This window comes from Lutra lutra, chromosome 10, assembly GCF_902655055.1.
Source record: "Lutra lutra chromosome 10, mLutLut1.2, whole genome shotgun sequence".
Classification (NCBI taxonomy): Eukaryota; Metazoa; Chordata; class Mammalia; order Carnivora; family Mustelidae; genus Lutra; species Lutra lutra.
In genome coordinates, this window is record NC_062287.1 from 88663985 (window position 1) to 88691206 (window position 27222).

The 27222-nt window shown below is 53.6% G+C and overlaps 1 protein-coding gene across 16 annotated transcripts in view; it reads left to right on the forward strand.

Annotated features, from left to right (window-relative positions):
• PRR5L (proline rich 5 like) overlaps positions 1-25998 on the forward strand; it is a 71794-nt gene extending 45796 nt beyond the window's left edge. For all 16 annotated transcript variants that reach the window (XM_047691349.1, XM_047691340.1, XM_047691347.1 and 13 more), the window contains 5 exons: positions 2315-2372; positions 6997-7088; positions 10068-10208; positions 14984-15110; positions 23265-25998. In XM_047691349.1, the coding sequence (XP_047547305.1) occupies positions 2315-2372; positions 6997-7088; positions 10068-10208; positions 14984-15110; positions 23265-23659 (813 nt within the window). In that variant the 3' untranslated portion in view covers positions 23660-25998. The remainder of the gene's footprint in view (positions 1-2314; positions 2373-6996; positions 7089-10067; positions 10209-14983; positions 15111-23264) is intronic.
• The last annotated feature ends 1224 nt before the right edge of the window (positions 25999-27222 follow it).

Here is a 27222-nt window from a genome sequence, read left to right on the forward strand (position 1 = left end):
GTGAGCTTTCTGAGGCTTGTAGGGCCGTTTTGGAAAAAGCCTGGGACATCCGTGCTGCATTAGAGGTGGTGACAGGCAGTCATGGCATCAGGAGCCCTTGCACAGAGCTCCCAGAGATGTTCTGAGAACCTCATCCGGATGGGTGAAAGGGACCCACGCAGGGACTTGAGGCCCCAGTTGCCCAGAAACATGCTGATGGAGCGATTGCCACCAGGAAGCTCCTCTGGAACCCTTTCCTGTCCAGCTCAGCTGTCACAGAGCCTTGCTTCTGAGAGCTTAAATTGGGTGCCGTGGTGGTTTCTTGCTTTCTGACCCAGAAGCTGCTGGGATTCGTTTGCTGGGCTGGTAGGGAGAGGATGCAGTTGGGGTTTCACCTTAATTACCTCTTTGTTCCTGTTCTTTGTAAAGGAATTGATTTTTTTCGTCCTTCAGCAGAGTTGGTGCTCTCCCATAAGATGTCGCTCTAACTTGAATTTGGGGTTCCATCTTGAAACCAAACAGTGCCCAGCTACTTTTTGAAGTTGGGTCCTATCTTTTTTGTTTTTTGTTTTTTGTTTTAAAGACTTTATTTGTTTGAGAGAGAGCATGAGCAGGAGAAAAGAGTAGAGGGAGCTGAGCAGAGAGCCTGATGCAGGACTCGATCCCAGGACCCTGGAATCATGACCTGAGCCGAAGGCAGACGCTTAACCCACTGAGCCACCCAGGCACCCATATCTTGTGAGTTTTATTTAATAGGATCTGTGACATTTGGTTTTTATGTATGAGTCACAGAAATGTGGTTGCTCCTTTTTAAAAATATTTTAATATACTTGATGTAGGCTCATTTGTTACAGACTTTCTCTACCTCCCACTCCTTTTGTGAAGACAGATGGGCTCAAAGAGCAGCTGTGCTCATCACTGCCCATTGCCACTGAATACTAAGGATAAAAAAGACCACGTGTGTGTGTGTGTATTTACAGTGACTAATTCTTACATGAACTCTATGATATTGCTGGTTGGGTACCATTTTACAGATAAGGAACTCAAGAATCAGGGAAAGTAAGGCCGAGATCACACAACTAGAATGTGGCCAAGCTGGGACTTGAACCCATCTGACATCTAAGTTTTTTCCCCTCTGCTGTGCGTGCTCTTGTCATCATGGCAATGTAGGGTTTTATAAAGGAGTATACTAAGAAATGCATTGGTTTTTTTGTGTAGGATTCATATCCCCACAGGCCCCCTACGCCATAAACATAGGCCTTTGAGAATCTGATAATATGGGGTGAGGTGGAGAGGCACCAGCACATCTCACTCTCGGAGCTTTTGTCACCTGTGGAGAGGCTGTTCTACTTCTTGTGGGACCCGCTGTAGCCCTTCAAGGGAAGGAAGAGGTCTGAGTGGGAAGACTTGCCAGAAGGCAGCAAAGCGGAGTGGAGAGAACATGGCTTCTGGCTCCAGGAAGCCCTGCTCTGTCCCTCTATGTCTTTCCTGACCATCAGCCAAGTAAGGGTGATGGCACCAACCAGAGGAGACTTTCGGGATGGTTGGAATTAGGTGAAATGAAGGCCGTAAACCCTTTGACATACACAACACTCAACAGTTGTTAGGTACAATTAAAAAAGGACTTAACCTGGGCACCTGGGTGGCTCAGTCATTGGGCATCTGCCCTCGGCTCAGGTCATGGTCCCAGGGTCCTGGGATCGAGCCTCACGTGGGGCTCTCTGCTCAGCAGGAAGCCTGCTTCTCCCTCTCCCACTCCCCCTGCTTGTGTTCCCTCTCTCACTGTGTCTCTCTCTGTCAAATAAATAAAATCTTTAAAAAAAAAAAGAAAAGAAAAGAAAAAGGACTTAACCTTATTCTCCCTTTCCACAGTTTAACACACACACGCTCACTGACGGACACATACAGCTGGTTGAAGTTTTGCACACAGTCTCTTTCATGCTAGCGTGAGAACCCCTAAATTTATCTTTTTAAAAAAATATTATTTCTGCCTAATTTCCCATTACCTCAGCACTCCCTCTTCTGAGTTTAGATTAAGGGCTCAAAGGATATTGGGTGCCACAGGGCCAGCCAAGCGTGAGGCCTACCTCCTTCCTGCTTGGAGGGATGGGATGGTGGTTGGGTTTGGCTCTTGTCTCTCTCTTTTGCTGCAGGATATCTTGCTGACTTCTCCCGAAGCCTGATCCTCCAAGAGGACAAAAGTCTCCTCAGACTTGGAGGCTTGACAAGCCTGCCAGTGCCTAGAACCTGGCGCCCTCAGCCACTGGAAGTGGAAGAAGGTTTTGTCACTCTGTGCAGCAGCCCAACCCTTGTGTTCTTCGTTCTCTCTTGACAGAACCAGCTTCTTGCAAAAGGCCTGTTGTTCGTGGAGGAGAAGATTAAGCTGTGTGAAGGCAAGTACAAGGCAGCCCACGTATAGCGGGCTCTGTGACTCAGCCTTTGGTGTTTGGACAGCTGAAATGCTTCTGTCCAAAAGTGGCAGGCTCCAAGGGAGTGATTCACGCTGACCGTGTCTCCTCCAGCCAGGCGGCCGCACTCGCCTGCAGTCGGTCGCTCGTGGCAGTGCGAGTCTGATCCATATTTTGAGAAGTCCTGTGGAATCGGGGTGGTCTTCTCAGAGACCTTGTTGAGGGTTCTCACCGGGTGCATGCTGGCAGTCTCCTGGGAAGGGATTAATTACACTACAGATCCTGCCACGCCGCTCCTTCTGGTCTGATTCAGGCTATTCTCAATTGGCCTTTTTCATGTTTCTTGAGGTCTTCTATGACAGGAGGCCCCTACCCATTTGGGGGACTGTATACCAGGCAGGTACCTGCTGAATGAGGTCTGATTTGATGGGCAAAGGAAGGTTCCTGGACTTAAAATGTTTTAGAGCCCATGGGACAGGATGGAGAGGCACCGAATGGAGGTGGGAGGTGGGACCAAGGCAAGAATTGGCCAACCCCATGACTCCGGATCCTGAGAAGCTGGCCTGATCTTAGCTCACCACCTGTTGCTTGGAGGACTTTTGGCAAGTTTCTAGTTTCTTTGCATGGTTTTTTTTTTAATCATTTTTAAAACGATACAATTTTGAAAGGGAGTGTAGGGAATATAATAGGTGTAACCCCATTATCTGGCATGTAGTAGGTCCACAGATGGGTTTGTTTTTTTTTTCCACTACTCTAGCCTAGAAACTTCTACTGGAGGTCAAATCTACTACTACAGATTTACTACTGGACACAGACATGGCGGGCAGGAGGGTGTGCCCTTTTTTGCCCCCTCATGCAAGCAGGGAGGAGGGGCAGGAGAGGGAGAGAAGGAATCCTAAGAGGCTCCACACCTGGTGCTGAGCCTGATTCAGGGATCGATGTCACAACCTGAGATCATAACCTGAGCTGAATTCAAGAGTCAGATGTTCAACCCACAGAGCCACTTAGGTGGCCCCCGCCCCCCCCCTGGCCAAGGCCTTATTTTTAAGTGACTGGCCTTGACGAGAAGAAGTCTGTGCCCCTTTTGCATGTTGGGGTCAGGCTGGTACACCAGCGTGGTAGGTGGCTGCCTCAGAAAGGGAGGGAAGAGAAGCACATGGTCTGTGGCCATGGTATTTGCTTGGAAGTCATCTGGAGAGTTATCACAAGCTCCTGGAAACGTGGAAAACCAGCTTCATGAAAAGGATATCGAGTGAAACTGGAGCTGTATGGTGCTTTTAAAGGGAAGTTCAGGGCCTCTCATTTGAGTGATGCTCGCCATAAATACATATAGAGTAAAGGCTCAGGAATGCCGGTCATCTGCGGTTCTGTGCCTCTGCCCCCACAAGTGCCCTACGGGGCAGTGGGCCGGGCGTTCTCCCCGGGTCTGCTCTCATCCAGGCATCTGAGCGGCTCTATTGCACAGCCAAGGGGCCTGTGGAAAACCTGTAAGGGCCTAGCCTATCTTCCGAACATCCCCACTTTTTATGTTATGTACTGCACCTCCAAGAAATATTTTATTCGGCTAAAAGGATCCTCTGGCTCTATTTTTTAAGATTTTATTTGTTTATTTGACAGAGATCACAAGTAGGCAGAGAGGCAGGCAGAGAGAGAGAGAGAGAGAGAGAGAGAGGAGAAAGCAGGCTCCCTGCCGAGCAGAGAGTCCGATGTGGGATTCGATCCCAGGATCCTGAAATCATGACCCGAGCCAAAGGCAGAGGCTTAACCCACTGAGCCACCCAGGTGCTCCGGATCCTCTGGCTATAAAACGTAGCTCAGAAACCACGGATAGTATCCATCCTTTCACAGAACAGACCTCCCTGTTTATGCACCTGCAGCATAATGGCTGCAGAACCAACACACACAGCTCCTCTCTGGGCAGGCTCTGTCATGATAATTCCAGTGACATTTCCCCAAGCTTTAGCAACCTTGACCGTGAGGAGTTTCTCATTCCCCTTCTGTAGACGTGCGGCGGTCAAAACTCCCGTGGCCCATTAAGAGGAGAGTGTCTGTAGGGTGTCTATCTAGAACCTTCCATCCAGTCGCCCTTCATCTTTGCAGGAAGCTGAGTCCTCTGGGCTGTTTTCTGAAGGTGAAGTCCCCTCCTTGTAACTCTCTTCCTCGGGGCTACCCTGTTTTGTTAGCCTGTGTCTGTCTGATGTTCTCCTCTGAATGCTTTCCAAAACGTCCATTACTCTGTGAAGTGTGAAAGCAGCAGTTAGACCCAGGTTCCCAGGAGAGGTGCCTTCCTGCTGCTGGGTGGAGGGATTGCCACGTGTGCCGACCAGCGTTCTGTCTTGGTGGTAGAGGGGAGTCCGTTGGCACCAGCACTGACCTGCAGGGGTCCCCTTCCCTTCCTCCATTTCCAGAAGGCCTCTGCTTGTCTGCCTCGTAGAAGGCTTAGGATACAGGCCATCAGTAAAGGAGCTGGAGGAGCCCTTTCTCCTGGGAAGGACGTTATCCAGGTGTTGGGTTCACCTTGTTCTTGGGTACCAGGATGAGAGCTAACATCTCAGATGTTCCTTTTGACCTCCTCAACTCCTCCCTGCTGTGAACTAGCATAGTCTGTGTTTGAAAAGATATGTGCATTCAGACATTGATTTTTGGTCAACTACGTACCAGGCACTTTGCTAGGTGCTGGGAACACTGTGCTGAACAAAGCCATTGTAGGATTCCAGGCCCTTGTGGAGCTCACAACCAGTGGTGGAGAGAGATACTTATCAAATCATCATCAAATATAAAACTGTAATTGCAACAGGTACCAAGACTATAGACCATAGGGGGAAGGTTTGACCAGTGGGCGGGACTTTGCTATAGAGGCAGTATTAGAGCTAAAACTAGAGGGACAGACAGATGTAAGTCAGGCAAAGAGTGGAGTGGGGGCTGGAGAACAGGCTAGGCAAAGGGACTAGCACATGCAAAAGCCCTGTGGTTTGAAGGATCATGGTGAGCATTAAGGGCTGAGGTAATATCCATATAGTAGGGCCCAAAGGTCAAAGGGAAAGGTCAAGGGTAAGGTTGCAGAAGAAGGAAACAGACTCCTGCCCCTGCCCACCAGAATGCCCATTTTGTAGAGGTTTTCTTGATCTAAGAGCAAAGGAAAATGTCGGAGCGAATTATTTAGTCCTGTTCTGCCCTGTCCCATATTTGGATTAAATGGTAACCTCCTTTCATTCACCGGACTTAGCATCTGGGAAAACTTAAACACTTGATCCTTGCCATTCATTTACTGAAAGATTTCTAAAAATGGATTTATTGATCTGTCTGGCATTGTGCTAAGCACTAGAAATAATAATGGTGAGCAGGACGGACAGGGCTCATGCGCTCATTCCCGTTCTAGTGGAGGGGACGGAGAAGTCAATAAGCAATTCCAACCGACTGTAATTAGCAGTCCAGGAGGGAAATTAAAGAGTGCTATGGATTTGCATTTTCCCCCCTAGTGTGTTTCTCTCTGACCTTTCAAACTCTGCACATCTTGGGCCCTGCTCACTGCTAGTTATGCCCTTGCTCTGCTCTCTCTCCCAGCCACTGCTTTTATATCCATTAAATTAATAGGCGGAAGATGCTAAATGAATCTTTCAAGATCTGCTCAGTGGAACTGGCAGTGTTTTGCCAAACGCATCTCTCGGTGTCTAATCTTGGCTGACCCAGTTTCTCTGCTTCAGATGAGCAAAGACAGTGTTCAATCAGCTCTGTCATGTAGGTCATTAAAAAACAGCCACTGTGCGGGCCCCTCTCTCTGCCCGTGCCCGCCTTCCTGCAGTTGCAAAGTTTCTGGCACTGCCTTCCGGTGGCATTGGGGTGACCCGTGTACAGGCAGCCCGGGACTGGTGCCTGACCATGGTCAGCCTTCTGGGTCCCAGGGGGGAGAGTAGGCGCAGCATCAGGTGGGTCCAGTGTCTTGCAGGTGACCACTGCAGAGTGTGCTGTCTACGCCCCACCCTCCACCTGGCCTGTGGTTATTGCAAACCAGTGGGTGGAAGTGGTACTTTCTAGGTCCTTCTTTCTTCTCCCTGTACTGATAGCTCGAATCCAGAATTTAAAAAACAAAAAAACCAAAAACAGTGTTGTCATGATTAGAAAATGAAAACGGTAAATAACTGTGCCCATGATCCTCCCAGATTAACTCTGTCAAGAGCATGGGTTCTGGCATCCCAGCTCTGCCTTCTAGCTGTGTGATGTTGAGCTAGACCCTTGGCCTCTCTGAGCCTATAAAATGAAGTCATAGAGTTTACTCATGAAATGGCCTATAGATAAGTTGTTTAGCACAGTGCCCGAGAATGTTGTAACCATTCCCATGATGGCACCAATTGTCATGTGATTTCCAAACTTCAGCTCCCTTTTCTGGCATGGGGGATAGAAGACATATTTGTCTTTTTTCCGTGAAGTCTTCCCATCTAATCCCACATTTACTTGTAGTAATGCCTCCCAGGGCAAATGTAGATAATGAGCTTCTTCTATATCCCTGTCCCCATGCTGCATTTGACACGGGACTGTCTCTGCCTGTCCTGCAAGTAATGACAAATTCTTTTCTTTCTTTCTCCCCTCCCACCTTCTCGCCCTCGTGTAGGTGAAAATCGCATTGAGGCTCTGGCTGAAGTGTGGGACCACTTCTTCACTGAGACTCTCCCCACCCTGCAGGCAATATTTTATCCAGTTCAGGTCAGTCTCACTGAGGAACGACCTCCTGCCGGCCTCGGCACTGTCTCCTTCCTTGGCCTTTGGCCAGCTGGGGCCTCCTGGTAAACGGGGCAGAGGCAGGACGTTGGGCGCCTGAGTTGGCTAAGGACCTCGGCGCTCTCTGGAGGGCTCTCTGGTCTATGTTTAGCATCTAACCTCAAGCAAAGGGAGAGTGCCCGCTTAACCAGCAATTTGTAGGCTCTCGTCACGCTCTTGGTTTTGAGTCTGCCTGTATATTCTTGGAGCGGTTTGTTTTAGAAGTAGAGAAGATGGGGCAGGGAGACCTTTCTCTTTTCTCTTTTCTTCCCCCTCCCTTTCTTTGAAGCCCACGGATGCTGCTGTCCCAGATTGTGGGAAGGGAATCATGTTGCTTGCCTTCCATAAAGCATGGATGCCTGAAGGCGAGTAGCCACAGGAGGGAGCAGAAAGGACACTGGTAGCTGGGCTTGGGCAAACTCGTTTCATTTCTCTGCACAGAGCTCTGTTTCATCTGCAAAATATGGGACTTCCAGTGAAGAATGAGCAGCATCTCCTTGGTATTCTTACTCTGGGACCAGAGCTTATTCTAACACTTGAGTTGACTTCCTCCACCTTCTTGCAGAGGCTGATAACAGGACTGGTCACTGCCCGGTCAGAATGGACACCCCTGCAGTCAGGTTGACTGATAGATTGTTCTCCCCAAGATTCACATCTCTATCCTCCATTTATCCTGCACCCGGTCTGCCCACTGGGGTGAAGGTGCAGATCTCATGGGGGCTTTGTTGAAGGGTGGGTGTGGGGCCCCGCAGGAGCACAGCCCTTGGCAATGACGTGAGCTGGACATAAGGGCCCACATGCTTTTCTTGCTCTGGATGGTGTTGCATGGGAACTTGGAATTCCGTTAAATATATATCAATATCTAAAAATTGGGAGGTTATGCCTACAGAGTTCGTATCCCATTTCTGGCCTGCCCTGAGGAGTTCCAGGAAGAGCTCTGACCGTTAGCTCACTGGTCTCTTCATCCCTTCCTCAGCTCCGTCCTGTGCCCCTCTGAGAGGGTTTGGAGTGTGTATGGGGTCATTTCAGCTCCGATCCCCACAGACGTCCCCCTCCCGGTAATGGTCACTCCTAGGCCCGTGTTGGGTCCTAAGAAGACCAGCCTGGGTGGTAGCGTGGCCAGAGTTAGCAAATAATATTATAAGATACTGAGTTAAATTTGAATTTCAGATAAACAATGAATAATGCAAAATCTAGCACATACTTCTACTAAAAAATTATTCACATTCAACTGGACATTCTCCGTTTTATTTGGCAACTCTACTGGAGGGGGTGTGTACACCTGAGTGTCTGTCTTAGGACCCCATGAGCACGGAATTCCAAGGTGTGGGTATCCGGATGGGTTAGAATGGGAGTGTGGCATCTGAGTGGACGTGGCCTTGGTACAGTCACCAGATGGCCAAGAAGGGCCCTCACTGACATATATCCAGGCGGGATCCCAGTTGTTGGGTCTGGGATGTTACCAGCTGCTTCTCTTGGAAAATTACAAGCTCCAGTGATAGTTGACTTGCCCCTGTCCACCCCCTGTCCCCCACACAGTTTCCCAAGTGCTGCTGCAGACCCAGACACCCCACCTCGAGAGGCCCAGAGTTAGGGGTCCTCATTGCTGATAGTAACACACCCAGATGTCTGTCAGGTCAGCTCGATCCTCCTTAGAGCCCCTGTCTGTGGAGGTGTCTGTGTCAGACCTAGTTCCTCTGTGGACAGACGGGGTTTTGAAGACCTACTGTGTTCAAGGATGTGGAAGCTTGCCTTCATTTTCCTTCCTTAGAATGCGAAAGGAACTTGGGAGATGAAGCGAGGGTACAGATAGTTACGAGGTCAGAGGTCAGTGTGGACTGTATTGCCTTGGAAAAGGCAAAGTTGGGGGGAGCACCGCTGCCATTGGAGACATGCAGGGAAGGCAGTCAAAGAAGGGGTGTTTGACCCAAGCCTGGAAAGTGCTAGGGGCGGTTGTGTGTATCTCTGGGGACAAAAGCGGGCAAAGAGGAGGGGATGAGGGGAAAACAAAAGCACTCTATGTGTTTCTGGGAAACCCTGAGGAGTTCTAGTAAATGTAGATCTTCCTTAAGCCTTGGCGGACCTGAGGGATGAAAAGTGACATCCTGTTTCACAGGTCCCTTCTGTTCTCCTTGGCTCCGCCAAGAGCAGCCCATTTTTGGTGTGTGCTATGTGTATACGTGCAGAGGGGAATCTAGGGGAGAGACCTTCTTTTCTCTTTCTGCTTTGAGAAACTTTGGGAGCCCTAAAATCAAAGAGTTAAGGTTTGAGATCCGGCTCTACCCTGGGGCTAGAACCATAACTCTGGGCTCAAGGGGTTTCGTGTGTGAAGTAGGTTTTATACCAGTACCTATCGCGAAGGGTGGGGATTAATTGTGTTAGTTCCATCTAAAATATTCAAAGTCCTGCCTAGCACCTGGAGCTCGGTAAATTGTCAGCTCTTAGGATTATTAGTTATTTCCACCCCCCACCCACACCCTGCGTGGTCAGACTCGTCCCTGCGTTTTCCTTCTTGGCCTGGTGCAGGCTAAGTGCTCACATACTGAACAGAGTTGAGGAAGCAGCCTGGAAGGGGTGGGGGTTGATCTTTTTTCTCGTTTCCCCCCATCTTCCTCTCTCTTCCTCCTTCCTGCCTGCCCCCCCCACCAAACCCATGACAGCACGGTCCCCATTTATGTGTCTTGTGTCATCTTGGGTCACTTAGGCAGGTTGAGTCACACCTTACTGTAAACAAAGCTTTCCTTGGGGAGGACCAGAGCCAAGTCTTTAACTCTTTGGCAGCGTTCCCCCTGCTCCCCAAGTTCTGCGCATACCTCGTCTTGTCCCATCTTGGTGTTCTGTTCATACTGGGTGTCCTGGACCCAGTGTTGGTGGCCTGTCCAGCTGGCTCTCACCTCTCAGTGCTGCCCCCTCTCTCCTCTCCAGGGCCAGGAGCTGACCATCCGTCAGATCTCCCTGCTGGGCTTCCGTGACCTGGTGCTGCTGAAGGTGAAGCTGGGGGATGTGCTGCTGCTGGCCCGGTCCCCACCGCCCCCGTCCATTGTCCAGATGCTGCTCATCCTACAGGTGGGTGAGGCCCCCTGGTGACATGGCCACCAGGCTGGGTTAGGAAGAGACCCTATGGGACAGGGATGGGACTGGGTGACCTGGGCACCTTAGCTCAGCTCTTATGCTAGAGTGTCATTATTCTTGTTCCTTAGCGCGTGTGTTCATTTGTTGCACCTGTAAGGCTGTGCTCCGTGCTGGGATCCCAGCTGTGGGGGGACGTGGCTTGGGAGGGGGGGACGAGAGAACCAAGGTCCTGTCATTCAGGGAGCAGACATGCTCCCTCCTGACCCGTGAGCCACAAGGAGCACGTGACAGCAAGCGCCCCCTGCAGGTGAGTGGAGCCAGACTATAGTCACTAGAAGGTTCCCCAGGGACAGCTGGGCGTCGCAAGTCTACAGGGGGAAGCGAGACCACGTTAGACCCCAAAGCTGCCAGCCTCTCACCACCTGCTGGTCTTTCCCTGTTTCTCCGACCCCGGGAAGACCCTGCCCGGTGTCTCTTGGACCGAGTGTCTCTGTCTCTCCCCCTCCCTCTGCAGACTTGCGTGCATTTCCTCGGTTTGCACGTGGCCAAATGTGGCATCACACACGCAGCTCATGTGTTTCCACCGAGAAATGACCCCCATGGTTGCCTCTTCCTCCCCATTCTGTATCAACAGTAGGAAGATGAACTAGGTACCGGGTGCAGGCCCAGGACTTTGTGTGCTGTGCTCTGAATCACATCATCCAGAGGATTGCTCTGTAGGTAGTCGGTGTTGCTATTCCCATTTCCCAGGTGAAGAAACAGGAACCCAGGACATGTGTGCTGGTCCAAGGTTCCTCAGCCAGAAGTCGTAGGATTCAGAGCTGTGTCCACTCAGGGGAAGGCACTGGATTAGTCTAGCCCTGGCTGCCCAACTCTCCTTTGCCAGTCAGCTGTGACCTTCAGTCAAGTATATAAATATGGCCTCAGGGAACCCAATCCAATGGGTCGGGGTGCACGATTCCCACAAAACAGAGATGTGGTCAGGGACCCCCCGCTCCCCCGCCACAAAAGATGGCTCCGGTGCCTCCATCTCTGTAACAAGTTCAAACGTCACAACGTTGGGTCTGAGCTGCTCCCTGGGGCAGCCAGTGTCACCCTTGCTCAGGCTGGCGGTGACCCCATTGCCCTACAGCAGACATGGGGTCAGGTCTCCCTCTTCCCCAACTGCTGTTCTCTTCTGGGTCCCTGAGCTAGGCCACCCTTCTGGGCCTTCTCCTCCTTTTCTGAAGTCCCAGAGGAGCATGAGTTACCTAATAAGATGAGGATACTTGTCATTGGCTGGAGAACCAGGTCGGGTGTTTTCCGGGCAGGAAGGAGAAGGAGGAGGGTCTGGAAAATATGGGGGAGGGTTCATGTCTGAGAAGCGTAAAGTGGAGCTTGCATCCCGAGTGAGGAGTCTAGAAAATGACCCCTTTGGGGTTCAGATGGGAAGATTGGGAAAGAGAAGTTGAGCTTTCCCCTTCTTATTTCCGTTTATGCTGTTTTAAGGACGAGAGGTGATTTTTTTGTTGTGGGTGCTGTTTTTGTTCTTGGAGGGAGACTGGGGGTGAGGGCCCCCATCTGCCGATAGCAGCCCAGGAAGGCCTCTGTCTGTGCTCGTGAAAAACATCCACCACGTTCCCACATGGGACAACCCAACAGCCATATTGGAAGGCTGCCATCATCCCCTTGCAGCCCCGCAGGGGCTGGCCTGCTTGCCTAGGAGACGCTTCCTTCACCCACCCTCGCCTCTAGCCCGCGATGCTCTCCATGGGGTTCCCAGTGATCTTAGGAGAATGGCCTGATCTGTGTCCTCCCACCTCCCCGGCCTCACCTGGAGCCTCTGGTCACACTGGTCCCTTTGCCTCCCCCTGCAGCAGCAGAGTCTTCGCACTTGGGTTCCCTCTGCTGAGAACACTGTCTCCCGGGGCCCACAGCCATCTTCCAGTCAAGGCAGGTCCGTCCATGTTCTCTTCCCTCTTATGCTTTCAGCACCCAGCACGTGGTAGGCACGTGGTAGGCACGTGGTAAGTGTTAATGAAACATGTCCGGTGAGGGATGGCACAGCTAGCGAGAGCCTGAGCAGGACTGACCCCAGGCCTCTGGCCTCCCTCCAGTCCCCTGATGGTGACCATCGTGCAGGGATTTCTCTCTTGGCCAAGGGAAGGAAGTACAGAGGAGCTCTGTGGTTGGGACAGGTGTCTGGGAAGTTGAGCAAGGGGACAGTCCTTGTTTTCCTGTTTTCGCAGATGAGGTGAAGGTTCAGAGTTGGTCAAGCATCTTAAGGTCACATAGTAATTTATAAGAGAGTGAATCTGTCACCCATCCCTCAGCCCTTGGTCTTTCTATCTACCCATCCGGCCTTGTTCAGGTACCACGGCCTCCCTCCTGTGGTGCCCTAGGGCCCTGGGAGAGACCGCAGAAGCTTCTAAGATGGTCCACTGTCATTCTGGTCATTTGGCACTGTTTCCCGGAGGGTCTCGTGGGACGAGTCCTGGCTCTTGTTCTTCCTCACTCTGGAAACTGTAAAGCCCAGAGCTGGGAATGTGACAGGGACGAATAGGGATCCTTGCCCCGTCCGGGTCTATCTTCCTAAGCAGCAGGACGGCAGCTGCTGGGTCTGAATGCCCTGGGACCATGCCCACTGCAGGAAGTTGGGGCCCCAGTCATTAGAATTGCTCCCTTCTCTCCCCAGGCCCCACTTGCCCCAGTGCCACGAGATCTGGAGCTGATTTCTCCTCGCCTGACCCTCACACAGCAAAAAGAACCATTCCCCAGGCCTTCAGGTGTCCCTTTTCTGCTGCTCTTCCAGATGTCCCGGAACAAGCCCCTCCCTCCCCAACACGTGCAAGGGGCTGCCAAGTTCCCTGCTCTCTGGGTGGCACGCTTCTGTCCCCAGGCTGCCCCAGGGAGAGGCTGAGCCTGGGATCTGGTTCTTCCTGGCCGGTGCCGCCAGGCCCTGAGATCATCCTGGGACAGTGCCTTCCGAGGGGCACCCGTGCAGTCACCCGGGGTCCCCTGCCAAGCAGGGTCCCATGCTCGGTTTACTCTCTCCCATCGCCGTCTTGAAATGCCTGGTAATTCTTGCACAAGGGACCCCACCCACATTTTCATATGGCGCTGGGCCAGCCTGGCAGCCGGGCCGAGGGCTGTGTGCAAGTCAGGTTGTCCGCGGCTGCCCTGGGAGAAAACTGCCCAGCTCCAAACCATGCGCGTGTTACCATTTTCACCCCACCTCTTGTCTCTTCCCCTTTCTCCATTGTCCCTCTTTTGTTGAGTCGAGAGAAGGCTTGGGGCGATAAGGCAGAGGAGAAATATCAAGGAGGAAAAAAACTGAAGGAAAAAGAAAAGTCTCCTCAGCTCTGAACACCAGTCAAGGTGGTTTTGGGGCTGAAACGGCCTCAGTTTGAGTCCTGAGTGGTTTCCAGGGAGCCTGAGGAAGGTTCCCTTCTCCCTTCTGCGGCCTGGAGGAGTCCTTTCCTGGCTGAAGTGCTTTCCCTCTTCATTTCCACTGCTGGATTTTACAGGGCTTCAGCCCAGGCCAAGGGCCAGGTGTCAGAGCCCAGGGCCTGCCTCCTGCCTCCTCCTCCTGCCTCCCCCCTCCCACCCCCATGCAGTGCTGGGCAACCTTCACCGCGGCCTGTTTTTTCTGCATGTCCTCCCTTCTGAGCCCCTCCCGTCCCGGAGTCTTCTGCCCCATAATCCCCTTCCCTAGCCTGTTTGTGTTTTCTTAAGCCAACCCCCCTCCCTTCCACCGCCCCCAGCCCTCCCTGTCTCTGGGGGGAAGGAGCTGACATGGGCCAAGTCAGCTGGCATCCAAGGGAGCCTCCGCCTCACCCACCCATCCCGAGCCTGTGGGACGGGTTCTTCTGGCTTCATCCTCCCACCACCATCTTTTCCTCCCATTCCCCCAAACTCCAGCATGGTGGGGAGTTCTTACTTTTTAAGTGAAGGTGATGTGTCCTCCCTTCCGATGTGAGCCTTCGGTGGGACATCCTATTGGGCTGAGCACAGCTCTGCTCCCCTCCAACTCCTCGATACCCAGCAAGGCTTCGAGTCCTTTCCAGAGAGAAACTGGATTCCCTAAGAGTCTGCTGGTCTTCTGGAGAACCTTGGTCACTTTTGGTCTCCTTTTTTTTGTTTTTGACCATGGTCATTGGTGTTAGTTGGCGTTTGCCCAGGCTTAGCCCTGAGGACGCCTGTCATGTTGGGCTTTTGAACTGACTCTTCATCTTGATGCTAAATTCTATTCCCCGTTCTTTTCTAGCCTCCTTAACAAGTAGCGGTAAGATGGGCTGAGAGCCAGAGCAGCCTGCATTCCAGTCCTGGGTTACACGAGCCCCCTGGGTCTTAACTTTCTTGTCTGCAGAAGGGGGATGATGGGGGCATCTGGCTTCTTGCATTGTTGAGAGACCTCTGTGCTTTGGTCCATGTAAAGTGCTTGTGCAGAGTGCCTGCCGAGTGTGAAGCAGCCGCTGTGAGAGTGGGGTGGGACGACTGCGGTCGGGACCAGTCAGACCTCAGCCCTGAGCTGGCGTGTCCCGTCTGCCCTGTGTGGCTGGGGCCCGGTGGGAGGAGATGCCGTGGGGGCACAGTTCTGATCACTGTGACCTGTGGCAAGTGACTCAGGCTTCCGGCCTCAGATTCCTTCATTCCAGCCAGGAGGATGCTGCCTGCTGGTGTCCCCACTTCGAATGTAGCAGGAGGGCAATCGGGATTTGCTGGCTGGGTGCCACCTGGCCCTGGCCGCTTTTGACTGACCTTTGTCTCTCTTGGCTGTTTATTTCCAGAGTGTCCATGAGCCCACGGGCCCCAGTGAGGGTTATTTGCAGCTGGAGGAACTGGTGAAGCAAGTGGTGTCTCCCTTCCTGGGCATCAGTGAGGACCGCGGTGTCTCGGGTCCCACGTACATGGCGGGTAAGGGGCGAGGCTCTTGGGTTGCGGGGATCCCCGTTGAGAGCTGCCAGCGATGTCTTCCTGAGCCTGGACGGTGTCGCAAGCTCTTTGCTGCTGCTGTGGGTCCAGGCCGATCTGCGCGTGTTAATAATCACTTGTGTTTCCCGCTGGCCTGTGTCGCGGTAACCTCCCCGCCTCACGATCCCTCCTGGGGGACTGATGCTGCGCCTCTGTGGTCTTGCTTGTCTGATCTGCATCTTTGATCGGTGGCTTTGATCTTTTTTGTGTGCCTGCGGTGTTCATTTTTCCGGACGTGATAACCAGAAACTGCCTGGTTGCACGCATCCCCCCACACACTTGAGTGGAAAAACCACCGGTAGTGGATTTTCCCTTGAAAGCAGTTTGAGAAGGGAAAACAGCTCGTTTTGTGTTCGGCCTGATGAAATGGAACTGCTGTTCCCCCCTCCTTGTCTGTAGGTACCGCCAAGGCCTATATGCCAAGGAAAGGCGCTCCTCGATGGGGGGCAAGTCCTGTTGGTGGCTCTAAAGCCAGCATTAGTGTCAGCCTCTGCACTCTGCACCCTGGAGAATCTAGAGGTGGATGGGATCTGTTCCTTCTCTCTGTGAAACTGCAGTCCAGATGCAGAAATAGTCCTAAAATAGGCTTATCACAAGACACATTCTTCAGTTACCTTTTGGAATGAGAGCCCCCCAAATGGAGGAATTTTCCTATCTGCAGCAACTTTAATGCTGGTTTGCATATAGTAGGCACTCAAAAACTTATCTATTTAGGTGGGTGACAGGCAGTTGTACCCCGGGCAGGGGAGACCAGCACCTACACAGAGGGGCAGAGGCGACAAGGGATTCCCTGAAATTGGAATCTTTGGCCCCGCTCCCCTGGATTCTGTGGAACTGTAGCTGAGCTTCAAAGAAAAGGGCAGAGGAACTGTGTCCAGCGAGGTTCCGCCCCTCCCTGGGCCTCACCACTGCAGGAAAATCAGGGCTGGCTGTCAGGTTTCCTGGCCCCTTCATGTGTCTCTGGAGATACCAGCCACCACACATCTGGGGTGCTGGCCCCAGCCTCCTGCTGGGTTCTTCTCCCCACCCCCCCTTCCTCTTGATCACTGGCTCATTCCACCCAGGAGCTGGTGCAAGCCAGAGTGACAATGCCAGCTGAAGGAAAACTGTCCCCCTGCCTCCCCAGCCATGAGCAGGCTGCCGCGTTTCTCTGCCCTCCCTGGAGCCCACCTTCTGGCTTTGGCTCAGCCCTAACCCTAACCTGTCTATGGCGGGAAGAATCAGGCAGATATCAGGATACAAGCCGGTGAACTGGGCTGTGGCAGGGACCTGGCCATCAGCTGGGCCTAGAACCAGGATTAAGGATAGATTTGGAAGTTTGTTCAGGAGTACTTACTCTAAGAAGGGATGCTTTTGGCTTTCCAGTTAAACTCAGAATAATACATACTTTTCGCAAATGATAAAGGCCTGAGGTTTTCTTATACCAAGGATAGTCCTCATGTCTGGGCTATTGTCTCAGGAGGTGCAGAGGGGAAAGAAAAGGACCCTTTTTGATTGTTTTATTATTATTGTAGCAAATGTGTCCTGAGGCCCTCCCCCAGGTGCCGTGTGAGGTGTGGTGCTGCGGGCATACCCATGACTCAGACTGACCCGTCACTGCCCTGTGGCGTGCACAGTCCAGGGGGGAAGTCACAAACAATAGATCACAAACAATGATTCATTTGTGTATAGGGACTCTTGGGGGCGGGGGGGAAGCTCATCAGCCAAGGGGCCCTTCACCTGGACTGGGAGATCAGGGGAGGTCCCCCCAAAGGAAGTGATACTTGAGATGTGTCCTGTAGGTTGAATTTGAGTTAATCTGCCATCCCCGTTTACTCAGTTGTCCCAGGCAAAGGGAAGGATCTTTGGGAGGGCTCTGGGGTAGGGCCAGTGGGGAACAGGAGGTTGGAGGCTTTGAGGAACTGAAAGACCTTCAGAGTTACAAAGTGGCCTGTGTTCAGGGAAGGCTCGGCCACAGACTACCTCTTGGGCAGGCCCTCTGCCGGGTGGGCTAGATACCCTACCACAGAGTGGGCCCCACTGTACCCATTTTGCAGGTGAGGCAAATGAGGATTAAGGTCGTATGGCTGTTGGAGCTGGGATTTCAAAGCCCCACGTTGGTCGCACTTGAGCAGCTCTCCTACGTGCTCCAACCTCACCCCTGCCTACCCCTGTCAGTTTCTAGAAGCTGATGGGTGATTTTTACCGAGGGACAGCTGAGGGGGTTCCCCAGCCCAGAAGGGTTCCGGGGCCAGACCTTTCACCCTGAACCTCTGCATACTGAACAGCTAAAATGGTCACAGTGGAGCCCTTCCCTGTTGAGGACACCCCTTTGCCAGATAAAGTGAGGACTCCCTGAGCCTCAGTCTTCCCCTTAGTAGAATGGAGACCATAACCTCTGTCTTGCCTGAAGGAGAGGAGCGCAGAGACCACCAACCGGAGTGTAAAGCCCCAGGAAGGGTTTGCCGTGGTCCACTCAGGGCCCATCCGGGGCTGGGCATGGTCCGGGACAGCTGGAGGGCTCATCTCAGAAGCCACCACTTACCAGATGCCTGGCATGCCGCAGGTGCCGCCCAGGTGCTTGTCTTCATTGTACAGCCTGCTGAGGGGTGGCTGCTATGTTGACCTCAGGCTCCGACTTGGGAAGAAAGCTCCTGAAGAGTGGTTCCCGGGAGGTTCGGGGGCACCTGCCCAAGCCTGTTTGACTCCATGGGGATGCTTGGAAAGGCCCTCTTGCTGTGAGACAGGCCGATGGGTTTGTGAAGGGAGCCTCACTCACTGAACCGTGCAAGGCTTGGGGTGGCGGAGGTGGGGCGGGTGGCAGGGCTAGAGAGGGAGAGAGAGAGAGAGAGTGAGGAGTCGGAGGCTCATGTTGAAGTCATGCTGGAGCGACTGTATGATGTACGGTTCTCCTCCAAAGCAGTCACCTTCCCAGGGCAGTGGGGATGTGGTGAGGAGGAAGGGTGAAAACTTTAAAAAATAAGTAAATAAAAATTTGTCAGAGGCCAGGCCCACATCCTACTTTTCCAGTTCCCAGAGTTTCCAGGCGGCTGGCCTGGCTGCTTCCGGGACCCTCGGAGCAAACACTCAAGAACACTCAGCGTGCTGTGTTTCTCCCCCACAGAAGCCCTGGCCTCCCACAGATCTTCCTCCGTTATGTCTCCACGGGGAGGGCCCTTTTCCTCAAGATACTGTAACTTCTCCTCAGGATAAGTAGGCTTTCATGGGCTTCCAGGTGCCCGGGGCCCGGAGAGAGATGCCCACAGTAGGCTTGGTGTGCGGAAGTCACAACACCCACATTATGGCGGCTACTCCTGCACGCCTGGGAGATCCAAGGCCTAGGAACCGAGGGCCCCTCAGAGGCACTGAGGACCACCTCATCCAGGCTCTGCTTCTCCGGGGGTTTGAAAGGAGCTGCCGTTGCCCGCTCCGGTTCAGGGGGATGAATGCCCGGAGCTCCGCGGGGCGCCTGGGGAGTGAGGAAGGAGTAAAGCCTCCCCCAGGCCCCACCCCGTGTGAAAAGCAGGAGGAGGAGGACTGGAGGTGGGTGCTGGCTGAGTTGGCAGGGCCCAGCTCCTCTTCCAGCTCGAAGGGCACCCCTGCAAGGAAAGGACACGTTTCAGCCCCCAGGGGGTGTCCACAGCTTAATCGGTCTCTCTTTAAGGGACATTTCCTTCTCTGAGTGGTATGGCCTGGCTCTCCCCAGTACAGACAAGAAGGCTGGGAAGGTGGGGGGCAGCCCCGGTGTGGGTAGAGGTCTCAGCTCCCAGCCCAGTGTGTGGCCTGACCCCACTGGGGACGCAGCTGACTTGCTTGTCTGAGGTTGACTCTGGAGTCTGGTGGGAGCTTATCGAGGAAACCCTGTCTGCCCAGGGGACTCAGCACAGCCCAGCGGCCCCTGCGGTCTCTGTTCTGCCCACACCCAGTCCTGGGAATCAAAACATTCCCCCCAGAAGGCAGAAGAGTCCTAGGCCACTCCTGTGAGTCATGAGCAGGGAACAGCCTTACGGAGAGAGGCGGGGCCGGCCACAGAAGGAACTTGGCCTTGAAACCACAAGGGCTGGGCTTCTGCTGTGTGGCCTGGCATGAGTTACTTGAGTCTCTGAGCAGCAGAGGGGTGAGGACAGAGAAGGAAGAAGGTGCCCTATCTCTAGGGCCCAGGCAAAGCTGATATCGGCTGGCTTACGGGCACTGGCTCGAGGGTGGCCTGGCCTCCTTGGAATCACTCCAGATGAGAGATGGTGCCTCTCCCTACATGGAGCCCAGACCACATCCTGGCCCTTGCCATGCTGTGTGGTCCTGCCTGATGACCTGTCAAGTCTCCCCCACAGACTGTCAGCTCGTTGGGAGCGAGGAGCATGTGTAACCCCTCGGACCCCAGGCCCTAGCATGGCTCTCGGCTCTGAGGGAGCGAGTGACTGAATGTCTGGGTTCTGTCCGTCTGCTAGTCTGGAACCCACCACTCCGCAACGACTCCTCTTCAGGACTTCTGACTTCCCAGTGAGCTCCTGCCTTTACCTCTGCCCTGCCATTGGTTGACCGTGTCTGTTTTTAATTCCCTTACAGGTCCCATACAGTATTGTATTAATACCATACTGTATTACAGTACAGGTATACAGTAGAGTGATTCGGTAATTCCGTACTCATTAACCTTGTACTCATTGACCTTGTCCAAACAGTTACTCGTGTGCGGGCTCCCAGCGGGCACAAGCGGGGGCTCCGCCATGAGCCCTCAGCTTGAACCCTGCTTCCATCACTAACAGGCTGCAAAGTCATTCAGCATCTTGACTTCAGGTTCCTTTTCTGCAAAATGGTCAGAAGACGAGCATGTCGATAAAGCACCTCCTTTTGTGATACAGTACCCCGCCCACAGTAGATGCTCGGCTCGTGACGGCTGCCAGGACCTGACCCCCCACCGCACATGGGCACACACATTCACGCACGTGCACTGGGCTCAGGCCCCTGTGGCAGGCCCCGGGGCACGTTCACATTTCTCCCTCTCGGCAGTGACCGCAGGGTTTTGCACATCACAGTTCAGAGTTTCTGTCGAAGAAGGGGGCAGGTGTCCCAGGGGAGCTGCCCCTCACTGTGGCTCTAGCTCTCTCAGCAGCAGCTGAAGTGGCCTCTTGTCTTTGCTCCCTGTTAAACCTGCAAGGACTTTGGGCTTCTGCAATAACAGCAGGAGAGAGAGAGAGATGGGTAATGTCTAGGCAACCATCTGAAACACCTTTCCTGGCTCATTCTGCTGGGCTGGGGCCCCCAGAAATCATCAAACAAATGGTCATTTCCTCCAGAGATGCTGTGTGTGTCCACCGTCTGTCCCCCAGGCCCTCAGTTTACCCTGCCCAGCCTTAGCTCCTGCTCTCTCGTCTTCCTGCATCTGCGTGGGAGCAGTGCTCACAGAATGGTCTAGCCCAGTCTCCAGCCCAGCTGGTTGAGGGTTTGGGCCACAATAGATTTTGCAACTGCCAGTCCTAGGTGCTTGCTTCTAACAGCTGGCAGAAGACAAACGATTGTTTTCAAGCACACATTTTTTTAAAGGATGGTTCGTTAATGGGATCCTGGCTTCTTTCTACTCTTCTGGTGCCTCTGTCTTATAGTTATTGATTTTTGTGATCATGAAAGACATACATGGTTATTGTAACACTGTGGGAACATTACAGAAACGTTGAGGGTATGAGCACCCGTGCTCCCAAGAGAACCTTGGCCAATGCTTGACATGGATTCTTCTTCTCGGCTGCTCCTTGCCATTTTGTCTCCTATTTGTTCTTCCCCAAAGAGAAGAGCCTCTGACCCAGCCTCTCCCGGCCAATACCAGCCTCTTGTTTGGCACCTCCTAGGGGATAGTGTCTGCTGTTCATGGTGTCAGAGAGGAGTGCCTCTTCTGAGGGCAGCAGCGGAGCCCTGAGACACAGTAGCATACTGTGGGGAAGGTCTGGGCACTGCTGTTCAGAGCCTATGAGAGTTGGGCTGAGCCTCAGTCTTCCTCATCTGAACAATGGGAAGAGTGAGAGTAGCCCAGTTGTTTCAAAGGGAGATTGGAACCCAGCAGTGAGAAAATGGATGGGAACACTCTGCATATCATTCTTTGGTTTTGAGAAGTAATTATTTATTACCTGTCCGCTCCCTTGGGGCTCAGAGCCAGCAGACTTGGTGACTCAGTCCTAAGGCTTAGGATTTCAACCTGTCTTCACTGAATGTGCATCGAGGTGTACGTGTGGACCTATAAAACTGTCCAGTGACAGGAGCCACCGAGAGCCTTGCAGACGGACACGCCCATCTAGGAGCGTGAGCTCTGGAAGGGACGACAGAGCATGTCTGGGCCCTGCGGATCCATGGCAAGAGCCAAGAGTGAACTAAAACAGTGGGCTGTGTGTCCCCAAGGACAGTCTCTGAGCCGCATGGTTTCCTCTCCCTCTAGAATCCAGGTCTTCCCCTGGGATCCTGACCATGTGCAGAACACCACCCTGTCACACTTCTCCCCTGCTGCCCACAGCCTCCCCCTGCTGAGAAAGGGATAGGTTTCTTTGGGGGTCTTCAGGGTCTCAGGGACATGGAAGCCATGGAAAGCCAGGGCAGATGAAATGGGGTAGGCGGCTGGATGGCTGGGGAGGTGTGCACTGGTGGAAGGAGAAAGGTTGAACGGAACCTACTTGGTCCTCGGGCCTCCATTCTCAGTCCTCTGTCTCCCTGGGGTCCTCCAGCCGGCCCCTGACAGAGGCAGTGCCAATGGGGGGGAAGAGGTGGAGTGCCTCTTAAGGAGCATAGGAGGTAACCGCCCCAAGACCAAGGGGATGTAGGCTTGTCGTTGCCCCGGCTTTCCTCACTTCTGGCCTCTCAGGCTCCAACCCAGAGTAGCTCCTGCCATGTGCATCTTTCTGGAGCACAGCCTCCAACCTACCCCGTACCCCACGGCTTCTCTGATCACAGAAGCTTCCATCTGGCTTTCAAGGGCTCTCCTGCTTGCCTGCGCATGTCTTCCATGTTCCAACCGGATGGCGCCCCTGGCTCAGACCTGGCTCAGGCTGCTTCTGGGGCTTAAAGTGGCTGTCCCATCCCCTTCTGGGGGTTTCACGTACGGAAAGCCCAGCTCCAGGGTACGTCCTCCCCGACACATGGATCCGCTTTGTCCTGCCCCGGAACCCCATCCACTTGGCTCGCCCTTCCCTGGAGATCCTCAGCCCTTTCTAGTTACGTGTGCTTCGTGGGGGTCTCTGGGAAGAGTGAGACCTCACCTCACTCCCAGCCATTCTGCAGCCTCGCTGTGTGCACGTAGGTCGATTATCACCCCTCTGCTACTCTGTTTTCTCATCTGTAAAGTGGGGCTAATAGCATATCATGACTTGAGCTCCATTTTTAGGAGGAGTCAAAAGGCTCAGTCAGAAGGCTCAGTCAAAAGAGGAGTGCATAGCAAGGCAGCTTCTGGAATGTGGGGGGCACGCAGGCAGGGCGGTTTTGCATTAATTCGTGGCCAGGCCTCCCCTTTGCGGTCTGCCTCCACAGGGCCATCTGTGGAGCCTCGCCTGTTCCTTGGTGTTGACAAATGCTGCTGGAATTGAGGATGACTGGAACAGAACACTGGTGTCGGCCCCTTGACCTGGTGGGAGGAGCGTGTGGTCCCAGTCAGGATGTCCCATGGCCCTCCCTTTGATAGCCGAGGTCCTCTTAGCTGGACTTGGGCTTCAGGGGCTAAGTCATCGCTGTCACCCCAGAGTCCCCTACTTCCTGCTGAACAGAGCCAGAGGGTGTCTCCTAGAAGCTGGTCTGGCCAGTGCCCAGGCCTTTAGAGGAGACTGGTTGAAAGGAAACAGGGCAAATGCAGTGAAGCTCAGGAGGCAGCTGGGAAAGAGGGGAGACACCCTAGAATGGGAGGCCCCCTGGAAAGCCCTCTGGGCCCCCTGCTCTGGCAGGAGTGGGAGTTGGGGGCACGTCCAGCAGGCACAGGCATTGCTGCAAGAACACCGTGTCGGGTTCCTCCCTGGCCTTTCAGCAGGTCTGTACCTTAAGCTGTTCCTGGACGTGGAGCCATCACCTCCCTCTTCCCCCAAATGGATGCGCCGGTTTTGCATCCCCGTCCCCCGTCCCCAGTGATAGCCTTTGCCGGTTTGTCTCTTGCAGCCAGACGCCACTCCAGGGTCCGGCCCAAGGTCGCGGTCCTGAGCTACGCCTGCCCGACGACTGCCCTCAGCCGGCCCCTGAATGAGACAGCCCTGACCCCGCTGACGGAGCAGGAGGGGGAGGCCTATCTGGAGAAGTGTGGCAGTGTGCGGCGGCACACGGTGGCCAACGCCCACTCGGACATCCAGCTGCTGGCGATGGCCTCCATGATGCACTCGGGCCTGGGTGAAGAGCCTGGCGGGGAGGACCAGTGCCTGCTCCTGCCGGCCAGCTTCTCGCCCCCGCACCGACAGTGCTCCAGCGAGCCCAACATCACCGACAGCCCCGATGGCCTGGAGCAGGGGACTGCGGGCAGCCAGGAGGACTCCGAGCTGAACTGTGCTTCCCTCAGTTGAACGCCCAGCCCCAGGACTTCCCAGCTCCGGCCTGCCACTGGCATGAGAACGGCTCTATCCCCGGGGTCAGTGGCGGGGGGCACACCAAGGGGCTCCTCCTGGAGGCCCAGTCCAAGTGCCCCGGTCGTGAACCTCTCCATGTTCATGACTGTGACCCCCTCTCTGCAGCCACACAGACCCAACTGCCTGATGCTTTCTTTCTGCTTGCTTGACTCCGGATACTCCTCTCTGGGCTCTTCCACCAGATTAGTGCTGTCGGCTGTTCCCGACCATATCGCCCAGGGCCCCTGGCATCATGACAGCGTGAGGTCGGATGAGCCGCCCACAAAGCTGGCAAGGATGCGCTGGCCTCCGGAGCTCCCGTGTAGGGGCTTGTGATGCGGGGCTCCTAGAGCGGTACCTCTCCTCCCCTGTTCTGCGCGGAGCGAGAGCAGGCAACAGCTCCTGCCGAACAGGACGCTGGGAACGCGCCTCCCTTATTACGCTTTCGGAATTCCTGGGAAGAGTTGACCCCGGTGGGTGAGGGTCCTTCTCACTTGTATCCAGATGCTACATGCCACCTTTGGCTTTTGGTCCCAGGGGGCCACACGGCTGGAGAAACCCCCTCTTTGACAAAGCCTCAGCGCTCCCCTCTCCAGCCTCCTCCCAAGCACAAAGAACTAACCTCCCTGGTGGAGTAGCTGGTGCCTTTGTTCCTCTCTCATTTCAGAAACTGACCATTTTCCTGCTGTGGGGTTGTGGGGCCAGTGGATGCCAACCAAGTAGTCTGTTCCTGGATTTGACTTGAATTTTTTAAATGTGCATTGTTTAAAAAAAAAAAAATAGTTTGCAAATATTTGCACGTAGGATCTTGCACTGCTCATTTCCAAGGGGGTTTGTCTTCAAACTAGAAAATAAACAACTCCCCCCTTAGGAAAGGAGCCTGGAAGTGGCTCAGGGTGCAGGCTGGGTGGTGGTTGGGGTTGGTCAGCTGCGGAGCGCTGGAAGCAGCCGGACTTGAATCCAGGGTGGCCTGTGTTAGTGAGCATCACGGTCTACAGCACCGAGGTGGGGAGCCTCAGTTTGCCTCGAGCAGAGGGTCGTGGTGAATGGAATGTCTCAGTGCTGTACAGCAGGGGAAGATGAGGGAGATGTGGGCAGGACCTTTTAGAGAGATGTTCATTCCCTGTGATTGAAGAAGTGCCTGGAATTTCTAACATCTGAGCTCTCAACGTGCTGTTTGGGGCACCAGGCTTTGGTACTGTGCTGAATCCTTGACACTGTTCCCTCCAGGTCTGGGCTCTTTGTCCATCTGGAACCACTGTTCTCTGTATTTGCCTGTTGGCCCCACTGGTAACAGCTCCAGAAAAAAAGAGAAGGCTCTCCTGAATCCTTCTGGTACCTTCTAAGTGTCCTGTTAGTCTTTGGAAACTGTTAATGAGGCACGAGCCAGCTTGGCTTCCAGTTTGGCAGGAGGTGGCTGGGAGGGGACAAGGACAGTGTGAGCCGCCGGCAGGGAACGAGGTCTTCTAAGTATATCTGAGCCTTGATGGCACATCCCTTCTGGGCGAAGATCTGGACTATGACCAGAGTCATGCTTTGGATGGCTTGTACTATGGAAAGTTTGTTTTAAAAAGTTGTCTCATTTTTATTCTTCTAAGAGAATGTGGAAGAGAAATGTCCCAGGGAGATCTTCGGAGAATTTCAAACAAAAAGAAATCATCTCTGTGTCTGCATTGGGTGAGGTCCACAAATTGACTAATGTGCATTAGCAATCTAGAACATCCGTAAGTAACAGCGTGATGGTTTCTTTGACTGGTGGTGTCTGTCCTTACTGGTACACTTAGCACTTGGGACTAGTATTTATTGATCCAGGCAAAGTCATTAATCATGCCTGGGTTTGCTTTTTTAGTTTACAACATTCATGATATATACACTTTTAAATGCCTTGTGTGTCTCCTTTAGGAGAACAGCAGTCATGGGTTAAACGTGAGCTGTTAGGTGGAGAACCGGAGGGTCGGGATAGCCCCCATACACTCAACGGCTGATGACTGTCAGCCAGTTGGCGATTTCACCTTTGATGTCCTGCCCGATACTGCGCAGCGCCTATTTCAGACTCTACGGAAAAAACGTTATGTTTATGGGCATTTTAGCCATCAGAGCTGTGGCGAGGGTGACAGCTGTAGTGTTTGTAAGCTCTTTTTCTCCCTTTGTGAGATGAGGCTAGGATCTCCTGGGGGCTGCGTTTTAATGACAGGAAGCCATCACGACTCCAAGCTCTGGGTGAGCTCACAACCCAAAAACGTTTCATGTCGTCCGTTTCCAAAATAGATTCAATAAACATCGTTTTGTACACGTCACTCTGTCCCCGTGCTGTGTGGCTTGACAGGATCTGCAAGCGCCGCGGTCCCCTGGCTCTTGGTGCGTCCTGTCCTCATGCCCTCGGCCAGCTTTTCCTGCCTCCATGTCCCTCTTCCTGTCGCCTCCGCTCCAGGACTCAGCAGCAGACTTACCTCAGCCAGCGTCCCCTGGTTTTGTTTGCCATCCTCAGCTGGATTGGCAAGTCATTTCCTGGACCAGAAGGCTGTCTGAGGAGCTTGGAAAACACCGAACAAAGTCTGGGATGGCCAGTCATCTAAAGCCAGCTCGGGCTCTCCCTGAGCGTTTGACCCGGAGGGGACGCTTACCACGACGCATGGACTCTCTCCGTACACTCCCCTCCAATTTTGTTTGGCAGGAGGAGACTTCAGTCTACACTCTGTTACTCTCTGCATATATTTTCCCAGGATGGCCGGAGCCGAGGTGACCTGAGATTGAAGGGTTATTAGAGCATTTAACGGGGTGTGACCCAAGCTGACCGAGAATCCTGGAGATGCAAAGCAGGACGTAGCCATTTGTGTTGAATATTCAGAGGCTGTAAGGTGGGAAAGAGCTGTGCCGCGGTAGATTCCCGGTCACCGGCGCACTGTCACGTTGGCTTCTGCATCTGCTCAACTACCCACCGAATGTGGGCGGGGGGCAGCTCCCACTGTGTTGAGCTCCCTTCTTTTGGAGCGGGGGATGCAGCAATGGACAGTCGGCAAGGGGCCTGCCCGCTCTCCTGGGGACAATCCAGTGGGAGCAGGCTGGCGATCAGGTCAACACAGGCATTTCACATAATGACCAACAGCCCAGGGGAGTCAAATGACAATGCGGTGGCTCAGGGAGAGGAGAGGAGAGGACGACCCTGGGTCCGGTGGCTAGAGAAGTTCTTTCTGCAGTTGACTCGAGCTGGCCTTACAGTCAGCTTCTGTTGCCTGACGTGCCATCACAAGTGACCACAGATGGTAATGGCATTGAGTGGCTTAAAACAACACACATTCATTATCACAGTTCTGTAGGCTGAAGTCTGACACGGGTCTCATGGGCCTATGATCAAGGTGTCAGTAGGGCTGGGCCCCTGCTGGAGGCTCGGGGAGAATGCGTTCCCTCCCCCTTGCCAGCTTCTGGAGGCCACCTGTATGCTGGGCTCCTGGGCCACCTCCTCCAGCGTCAAAGCCAGTTACGGTGGGGGGAACCCCTCTCACATGTGCATCACAGCGGCC